The sequence below is a fragment of the Notothenia rossii genome, assembly GCF_949606895.1.
Source record: "Notothenia rossii genome assembly, chromosome: 6".
Classification (NCBI taxonomy): Eukaryota; Metazoa; Chordata; class Actinopteri; order Perciformes; family Nototheniidae; genus Notothenia; species Notothenia rossii.
Window position 1 is genome coordinate 63493315 of NC_136909.1, and position 10507 is coordinate 63503821.

General features: G+C 44.5%; 1 protein-coding gene across 1 annotated transcript in view; it reads right to left on the minus strand.

Moving 5' to 3' along the window:
• LOC307042869 (B-cell lymphoma/leukemia 11A-like) overlaps positions 1–7427 on the minus strand; it is a gene marked incomplete at its 5' end in the record, with an annotated part of 49491 nt that extends 42064 nt beyond the window's left edge. The window contains 3 exon segments of the mRNA XM_079687033.1: positions 6465–6494; positions 6497–6922; positions 7409–7427. Of these exon segments, the coding sequence (XP_079543159.1) occupies positions 6465–6494; positions 6497–6922; positions 7409–7427 (475 nt within the window).
• Between the last annotated feature and the right edge of the window lie 3080 nt (positions 7428–10507).

Sequence of the window (10507 nt, forward strand, 5' to 3'; positions counted from 1 at the left end):
AAACAGCAGCTTTCCCTCTCACCACGATGGAGGAGATGTAGCGTGGATGTCGAATCACTCGCATAAACACAAAGAGCCAGATCAATAAACAATCCTCCATCACAGAGTGAGCGCTTGACGTCACACACGCCACTGACACACTGCCACTGTTGCACACTGGGAAATAACTCTTAAACGTCTTATTGTTCTCTCGAGTCGTTATTGTTTGGGAATGGTTCGGTGACCACGATAATCTCTGAGATCTTTTGTTTCCTACAGATCTGCCTCTCTCCATCTCCAGTCGTCTTCGCCACGGCGCGTCTGCACCACATTTCCCAGGGATCAGCTGTCAATCAAAGAGCGTGGGCAGCGTGACGTCTTCTCTTGGGTTCTTTTTTTTTTCACCCTTTGATGTTGTTGTCGTCTGTTCAGCCGCGGTGGCGCTGGTTGCTGTTAATGCCTGCTCATCTTCTATCTATTCTAAAGACACCGCACATGCATCACTTCCTGTGCAGGCAGACAATGGTGCGTTTGAGGGAAAGGTGTGGTTTAAAGCGCTCAGAGTTATATATTGATGATAATGAAGTGTAAAACCTTCAAATGTTTTTATGTTATTCCATCTTCCAACCACTGATCTAATAAAGTGACGGTCAACACAGGGAAACTCTCTTGTCTCTACTATTCACCCCACGGGTCAAAGGTCAAATTTAGAGCCCAAGTAGTAGTCTGTTGTGTTGCTCAAAGACACTTTAAGCAGGTTATGGGTCAGTTAGGTTCTACACACGCTGACAAATCAGTGTATTTGTCTCGGTTAGTACTACTTTTCAGTATATTTATCCCCTCTTCTGTGAAAAATATCTATTTTTAAGTCAGCTTGGATTAGGGTGAGGTTTAGGGCAGGGAGACCATACAATCATTCAACTAAAGGGGCTTGGTCCCCTTGTCGAGGACTGGGGTCTGGGACCATTTGTGGTGTGTCTTCCCCCTTTAACACTGTCACTTAAGTTAAGGTAGTGGAAAAAATATTTACAAATAACTCGAGATATAGAATATTACAAATGTAGGGTTAGGGGTCAGGGTTAGGGTTAGGGGTTAGGGTTAGGGCTGGCCGACCAGACATTTATAAAAGAAAGCCAGTATTGAAAACTGGAGCTATAGAGTTTTATAGTTGTTGGTCTTTACTTTAGGGAAGGGTTGGGGTTAGGGTTAGGGTTATAAAATATATTGCTGAAGTGTCCTTTTAAATAAAAACGCCAGGCCCAAAGCACACTAGATTTAGTTCCGCAATTCAGTGCTGCTGCCCTAATACTATCTTATGTAACAAAATATGGGTGTGTGTATGCTGTGGGCATTATCAAACGGGATGAAGGATAAATCAACAGGCTTGGACCTTCCAGGCACAGGCTGCAGAAAAAAAGAACTTTAAATTCACGTGAAGCGCTTCTCTTTCTATTCTGAGCTTCCTTTCCGCTCCTTGTTTCATCCAAAAAATGTGTCTGCAAGTTATTTGGTACCGTCTGGATTGCAGACGCGCTCTGCAAACACACGCCCACACATTTACAGCAAGACAATAATCAACAGTTCAGCGGTTCAGTCAATATGGAGTTTATGGAGTTTTTGTGCGCGCTGAATACAAAGCAGTGTACCGCCTGTTGGCCTTGGTGGCAGATTATTAGCTTCCCCGAGTCATTCCTGCAGTCTGTATTATCCCACCACTGATGTTCTCCGCGCACACAAACATGTTTACACACAGTAAGCTCATTCACAACGCCACACAGTCAGATTCTCGCTGCATGGAGAAGGAAGAGTTCAAACGCTGCACTTGAGTCCACTAAATAAAATCTTATGTTGGGGAAAGAAAGATGGGGCAACAATAGATTAGTAATGGCAGCCAGTGTGTGAAATCTCTTTGTGGGCTCGCTAGGGGATGTGCTACAGCATGAGACTCACACACACCAAACACACTGTAATTGATTCAGTATCAATTGGCAGTCCCGGATTTGCATTGACTGCTAATGTTGTAGAGAAAGAGAAAATGAAAAAAAGAACAGGGAGAGAATGGACATGAGATGGAGGGAGAGCTGACATTGAGCCAGACAATGAATGGGTGTTAAAAATGCACTAATGTGTATTGAGGTGGGTAGCATTAGCCAGTGATGATAAGCTAATTGCTAATCACTAGAATCATAGACTGATAATGCTCATGTTACGAGGCTTCAGGCCAGACTGACTCTGCAGTGGGCTGACCGTAATGAAAACCAGATATTTTGGAGCGAAAAATGTATGAAATTCTGATAATATCTCTGTAAATAAATCATATTGCGAGGCTACTATCAGCCGATATTGCTGTGTAAAAGCATTACAACTCAAATGTCCTTGTACTGGCCGCATCTCATTAAACACACACACATTAGGGCTGACATTACATGGAGGAAAGGATTTCAATGATGTATGCTAATTGTGAGAAATCAAGTGGCAAACTGGACAGCAGAAATAGCACTCCGCGAAGAATTCATTCTAAATATTCAATTTGAAGATTTTGTTCAACCGGTTAAGAGAATATTCCAAAGAGAGCGAAAGAGACGTGGACATCCACATGCATATACCCACACACACTCACTCACACACACACACACACACACACACACACACACACACACACACACACACACACACACACACACACACACACACACACACACACACACACACACACACACACACACACACACACACACACACACACACACACACACACACACACACACACACACACACACACACACACATGCAGACCCGTCTCTTTTGAGACATTAGCGATGCTGTTTCTGAATGAGGGGCGCCTCAGGGATTATAATCAGAATTTTCATCTCAGTCAGGGATTAATAGAATAAACGGGCAAGACAGAGAGCGCTAACCTTTGGTGTGTGTGTGTGTGTGTGTGTGTGTGTGTGTGTGTGTGTGTGTGTGTGTGTGTGTGTGTGTGTGTGTGTGTGTGTGTGTGTGTGTGTGTGTGTGTGTGTGTGTGTGTGTGTGTGTGTGTGTGTGTGTGTGTGTGTGTGTGTGTGTGTGTGTGTGTGTGTGGGTGGGAATGCTGCCTTTTTGCATCACTGATCGGCTTCCTCTTGCCTGTACAGTACTCTCACACACTCTCACACACTCTCACACACTCACAGGTAGCATCGGAGCCGTTTGAAATGTTAATAGCAGGCGCAAGTCGTCGGCTTTGTGTTCCTCTGAGCCTCGCTTCACGCAGCTCTGACCATGATGCACATTTTGCAACAAATGTACATGCAGCCATTACATTGCATTTGCACAAGCATGCTAAAAGTCAAGTGCAAAGATAAAGGGGTGGTTGCTAAAATCCCTGGATTTCTCTGAGAAATCAGAACATGAAATTGTAGCACAGAAAGACAAAATGATTAATGATGATGATGGTTCATTTTTAACTGATACAAATCCCTACAATTAGAGGGCAAAAAATTTGCTAGGCTAAATTAAAAATATCAAAATTGATTTCCAGTACCCCAGTATATTTGAGGTAAAAGAAAAGAAGCCTGCTTTTTCTGCATCTGTATTCTATTCCGGTCAGTTTGACTTTTAACAGGCTTTGTAGAGTCCTCACACATGAACTGTTAGGTAAAACCTATGAGGCACAGTGCAACACCAAGCCAGCATTTGCAAATAACACACACTCAAACACACACATGCACTCCTCCTTCTCCTCCCTTTTGTGTCATTAGGAATGCTCCTGGAGGATTCTAATCGCAGCTAAGATTCCAGCAAATGTCTTTTTTAACTTTCTTTGCTTTTCACAAATGTGCTTCACCGTGACAGTTTGGGGTCGATCAGGCTGAAAGCTGGAAAATAACTGGCTTTGATTCTCGGCTATCAGAATAAATTCAGCCTGTGAGGGTGTCCAGTGGCTGAGAGGAGGTCCAACAAAAGCATAGATGACAGGGGAAACGTGTAAATCAAGTGATGAATTCCTTGTGCCGAGGTTTTCTTTTCAAATTCCAAACAGTGAAAAACCTTTAATAATGCCGGGTCTGTCCGCTGTTCAGCTTGATGTCAACATCACACGAGATATATAACGCTGCTCGTTTTTCCTCCCCTGTCTGAGTGTACAGCTGTTCCTACCAAGACGTTCCCACACACAACGCTATTGAAGCAACCAGACTCCTGCATTATGATGTAAATCGCTCTAATAACCCAGTTTAGCTGGTGAGTGTCTGAGAGTGTGTGTGTGTGTGTGTGTGTGTGTGTGTGTGTGTGTGTGTGTGTGTGTGTGTGTGTGTGTGTGTGTGTGTGTGTGTGTGTGTGTGGGCGTGCGTGCGTGCGTGCGTGCCTGCGTGCGTGCGTGCAGGGGGAAGGGAGGTGTTGAAATGTATAGTCACTGCAGAGAGACAAGCACTTAAAAAAAAACTGCACAAACTGCTTCCAGCTGACACACAGTTCCTAAATTTGTCTCCGGCCAGCAAAGGTCAAATTGACGACGATTCCCCCTCGTTTCCACTTCCTGTTAGCGTAGGAATTGTTACAAGAAGCAACAACCGGCACCAAAATGGAAAACAAACTGCAACACTTACAATTCCTGAGCTACGAGCAAAGTGATAAAGTGTGTGTGTTGCTAGTGCTGCTCTATTTCATCTTCATCCCCCTTTTTCTTCCCGCCTCCCCCCCCCCTTCTCTCTCCTTCTGTAACGGCTAATTTAGTACAGGCAGCGCGCCACTAAAAACTACTGCTAATTAAAATGCAAGAGGAAGAAAAAAAAAATGGCACTGCAACAAATAATTAGTGGTGTTAAGACGCTTTAAATAAACGACTTTCCCCTTCTAAGAGCAAAAACTAAAATTGGCGTCCCCCTCTCTTGCCGCTTGCCTCTCATTTGATTCTCGGAATGGGGAAATGGACGGTAAAAATGGATGTTTAAAATGTAACGTTTCACCTATGGAGCTTTGTACAGAGGTAGAGCAGACGAGTGCTGAGCTGCATTTAGTCGGGTAAGATGTGGCAGTGGTGGGGGGGAAACCACACCGAGAGAAGGACACATCTGCTACAGGGCCACATGAGAGAGACACACACACATGGAATGCACACACACACATTCTGCGCAACCAATCCCAGAAAGAGTTACAAATACTGACCAGTGGTACCACACAGTCAAGGTTACCCATGTGTCTTTGCCACTGTGCTGTGGGAATTTGCTGGGTAAACTGGGGAAACACACACACACATTAACTGACACACACACACAAACACACACACACACACATTAACTGACACACACACACACACACACACACACACACACACACACACACACACACACACACACACACACACACACACACACACACACACACACATTAACTGACAGACACACACACACACACACACACACACACACACACACACACACACACACACACACACACATGAACTGACACACACTTTTTGCGTTTAATTCATTGGAAGGATAAGGATTGGTCAGGCAAAGGTTGACGATGAATCTTACACACGTTCTTTCATATAGACACACAAACATTACACTGCCCTTCACACTAGTCGCTGAAGACAAAATACTTTTCACCCAACACACACACACACACACACACACACACACACACACACACACACACACACACACACACACACACACACACACACACACACACACACACACACATAAGCCACCCTGAATCAAACCAGAGTGAATTTTGGTTCCAGTGAAAAAAACAAGGATCATAGCGTATTCTCGTAGTTTCTCCCCACCTGACGAACGACCCTGTCTGAAAACAGCCCCCCAAACAAGCCTCGGACAATCACATTTCACGCCTTAACAAGGCTTGGCGGGTGTGTGTCCCCTAAAAACCTCACACTCAAACTACCACAGCCAAGTTCGAATGAAGATCTTGGCTACACTGCACCGGCTTGTCGTACTACAACACCCCCGAAAAGAAAGCCTGACGGTGCAGAAAACACGGAAACAAAATGAAAATGTGCCGACTGGAAAAGCTAAATCTGGGCCTAAAAGCTTCCTCTGAGCTGGAGGAGTTCACATTTCGAGGAAATACAACTACTTATTCATATTCTGTCAGACCACCGTATTCGCTCAAATTCTGATTTACAGGAACAATCCCATCCTCTACACACTGCCTCAGTATGCTGCTCTGAGTGTGAGATCCACTGCATCTCAACCAGGTGATGTGTGTGTGGGCAGAACCAGTTGATGTGTGTGTGTGTGTGTGTGTGTGTGTGTGTGTGTGTGTGTGTGTGTGTGTGTGTGTGTGTGTGTGTGTGTGTGTGTATGTGTGTGTGTGTGTGTGTGTGTGTGTGTGTGTGTGTGTGTGTGTGTGTGTGTGTGTGTGTGTGTGTGTGTGTGTGTGTGTGTGTGTGTGTGTGTGTGTGTGTGTGTGTGTGTGTGTGTGTGTGTGTGTGTGTGTGTGTGTGTGTGTGTGTGTGCAGAAGCAGGTGGGTTTACCTGGTAGGGGTTCCTGTTTGGGGAAAATCCCCGAGGCATACAGAAGCGATCGTCGTCATCTTCTGCCAGCGTGGCCTGGACCCCCACCTCAACGGGCCTCCGGCTGCGCAGGGAGCCAAACGCGGGCGACGGGGTGAGGGCCAGGCCGGGGGAGGGCGAGGGGGGCTTGTCCAGCCCCCGACCCACGGGGAGGCAGGGCGGTCCGTGGCATCGCTTCCTCTTGTGCTCGATGAAGAGAAGGATGTCTGCCAGGGGGAAGGTGGCTTGGCACTGGCCGCAGGTCAGCAGGTCCTGCTCCAGAGAGGGGTGGTGGGGGGGGCCGTGACCCAGGCGGGACAACCGGCCCACGCCAGAGCCCAGCGGGGGGTGCCCGTTGGCGCTGCTGCTCTCTGAGTGCTCGGAGCTGCGTTCCGACAGCTCCTCCGACAAGACGACTGCCGCGGAGAGGGGCTCGGCTGCTGGGGGGGGGCACAGGAGGGAGAGGAACAACAAGAGAGGGTGGGGGAATTAGAAGGTGCTCCCAGCAAAGAAGGAGCAAACACAACTTATATTTTTCTCTCTTGTAATTTACTCTGATACCATCATTTGTGTGAATAAATGACAAGAGAAAAAGCTTGACATAAACACAAAACAAAGACAAAAGGTGCGGGGGGACAAGCACAGAAGAAAAAGAAGAGGAGGAGAGGGTGGGTGGGGGAAATTAGAACTCCTATTCCCAGCTAAAAGCAGCAATCACAACCTTTTCTTTGATGAAATGAAGGATACATTCTGATTTGATCTTCTGGCTCTTCTGAGCGACCTTTATATAGATCAGTGTTTAGGCCTTTTGGAAAGTCTGATAAAGTAACCCGAATTAAAGAAATGTGTTGGGGATGCACTTCTGTAGGCCTTGTGGCGAGTTTCTGTGATTGTAATAAAAATAACAAGTAACCCATCTCTGTTACATTTGGAGTTTTCAAGCATTACAGGCTGTAGTGAGAGTTAAAAAGCATTTTTTTAGGAGATCAGGTCGGAAGTTCCACATTTGTTTTGGTTTTGGTTAGTAAAATTGAGGGTACAAAAAGTACCCTCAATTTTGAGTCTGATGATATTAAAACTGTTTATTTGATTTGAAAAATAATAATTTTCTTTCTCTCTCTTTGTAATTGACATTGATACGATCATTTGTGTGAATAAATGACAAGAGGAGAGCACATAGAACATTTCTCTGTCACAGAGAGGATCACAAAGCCTGACATGTGGTACACAGCAGAGGGAAGGTGCCTTGTAATGAGAGAAATGCATGTAATGCAGGGAAATGATTACAATGCAAGCTGATCCGTCTCACACATCAGAGGAATAAGCGGGGGGAAATAATATCCTGGGTAGCTGCAAAGCTCAAATCAGATTCCTCAAAGATAACAATTTCATAGCCAATGACAGAGGGAGCTTCACAAATGATGGTTAAACACAGCGTTCTCCCAAAAAGCTAAATATGAGGATGAGTGTAGCCTTGTTTGTACAGGGTTTGATCCTGTAATCAGCAGGAGGGTAACTGTCACACACACATTCAACATATGGGAAAGAGTGTGTGTCTCCATTACACGAGCCTGACTTAGATACAGCGGGAAATCACCCCAAAATGAGCCGCTCAACCCGATTCCTCACCCCTCCGAGGCAGGATTAACTCCTCACTACTTTTTTAAGAATGCTTTTGTGAAGCCCAGGCCGTCCTGTAGTGGAGGGAGAGGCCGCTGAATGAGAGGACATAATTCACTGTCTCCTCTTTTTTTTTTAAGGGAAAATCTTCCAGTCCAAGGTGAAGAAGCGAGACTCTGAGCTAGCCGAGCTAATGCATGTTGACCTTCTTTCCTCAGCCTGGCAATTTCACATTTTAATGAAACTAAAACCACTGAGAATCAAAAAATAGATTTTAATTTTCACTGTCTGGGTGATTGGGACAGATTTTGTCTGATAAAAGGGATAGGGTTCCTGTGCATGAGTGTGTGTGGGATTGTGTGTGTGTGGACTATGCCCTGAAGGAAATATCATTTAAACGATTTTTCTTTTTTTGTTAAAAACGCGATTTTGACTGGGACATTCGGATGACATGATCAATTCCCAGCTTGCACCACCGCTACCCCCCCCCCCCCCCCCCCCCCTATCAACACCCTCCCTCCTCCCCACCCCTCCCTCCTCTTTGATTTAACTTCAGGTCAGCACTACGCAAGTTACACAACAGCTCCCCGGGGGATAAAACAACAACAACAAAATGCATAAGCCCCTCACCTGTTCAGTTTTTTTTTAAATCGTTTTGTTGGATTTAATTGTGGTGGAAGGTGACGTAAAAAGATGATGTCTAAATATAAAGCAGGTATGTAAAGAGTTTAATTTTAATTAAAAAACTCTTTAATTACTTATTTGCATCTATTGTCAAGGGAACTGCAATGGGTAAAATGTATACTTGAGGAGAAAAAGTTCCTTTACGATTTGAAAATATATCAAAACATGCGTAACAAGAGAAAACACATATATTTTAAAATAGTGTAAATGCACTATCAACTACAATTCATTTAACTTTATATGTAGTTTGTATGATGAATCTCTACAAAATCTATTAGATCAATTATTTGTAATCATATTCCCATTTTGCCAAGATATGGATAATATTTAATTTGGAGAAGAAAGTCAGACTTGTTACATTTTACTACTTAAATTCAGACTGCTAACGCATTAGAAAGAAAACGGTGGAAAACGTGCAAAGTAACCTGGATAGAAATATATAATTGTTAGAAAAAAATGATAATTATAATACACGCGCTAAATAATCATTAATGGGGGGTTTATCAGAGCGACAGGCCAGACTCTGTGCTCCATATCTAACAAAGTGAAGCTGAATTAAATGCGTGTAAGATGTAAATGCCGAGGTCTGCATGCACACACACTAGCTGGCAGCTTGCATGTATGTACAAATGCAATGCACAAAAAAAGCAGAGAAAATTGGTTCGAGGGGATGAAGAGGAAATGCAGATTTGGAGATGGGGGGGGAACCTCCTCCCTCCCTCCATCCCTCCCTCACTCTCCCTCCTTCCTCATGTCTTGTAGCCTATACCATCCCTCTATTCTAAAGAGATCGCCAAATAGTAGCCCGTGCAGTGAAACTGATCGGGCTCAAGTTCAGCGCTGGATTTTTATGATCGCGCTCTGCCTCCTAGCGACGGCACGCGGCCATGGTGACTGGCGCTGTCACCCAGCCGGGGCCACACACACTCACACACACACACACACACACACACACACACACACACACACACACACACACACACACACACACGCACACACACACACACACACACACTCACTGTTTTCCTCCCGAAGTCCACATACTGAAACATAATCAAGCACCGATACGTAAAAGATCCCTAAATATTTTTTCTTGTTTTTTTGTTTGCGCGACACTTTGGAGAGCCGCTAAAAACGCTGCAAAGTGTGCACAGTGCGGCACATGGTGCGGTGATAAGTGCCACGAAATGCTCCAAACACACTGATCTGCTCACTCGTCAACTATCATACTTTCTGCGTCCAGTAAAGTCGAAAAATAAAGCTTTGGTGATGAATTAACGCCACGCGTAAAGAGGGACACTGCCGAGTAAAGTGTTGCAATTTCGTCGCTTTTCACTACTCTGCAGCTGCAACACAGCAATAAGCTCATATAGATCTTACCTTAACTGCACATTCAACTTTATATTATTATATTGAAAATGTTTTGGTCCAAATTTGGCTTTATGAAAAAAGTATTTAAAAAACAAAATGACTTTTCTTGTTTCTTTTGCGAAAATGCAGCTTCTCTTTTAAAAGAAAGCTTCTCAACATCAATAAACAGCCTTTGCATGCTATGCATTAGGAGTTTTTTAAGTGTGTCAAAAATAAATCGATTCGGGTTGTGGAGCTGCTGAAAGAGGAAGGCAGTTGTAAACAGTCGGACACGAGATGTTTCCCCTCGATCCAAATATCCACCTCCAAGTAGTAGACCAAAAATAGACCAAAAATAGACCGACAGAGAG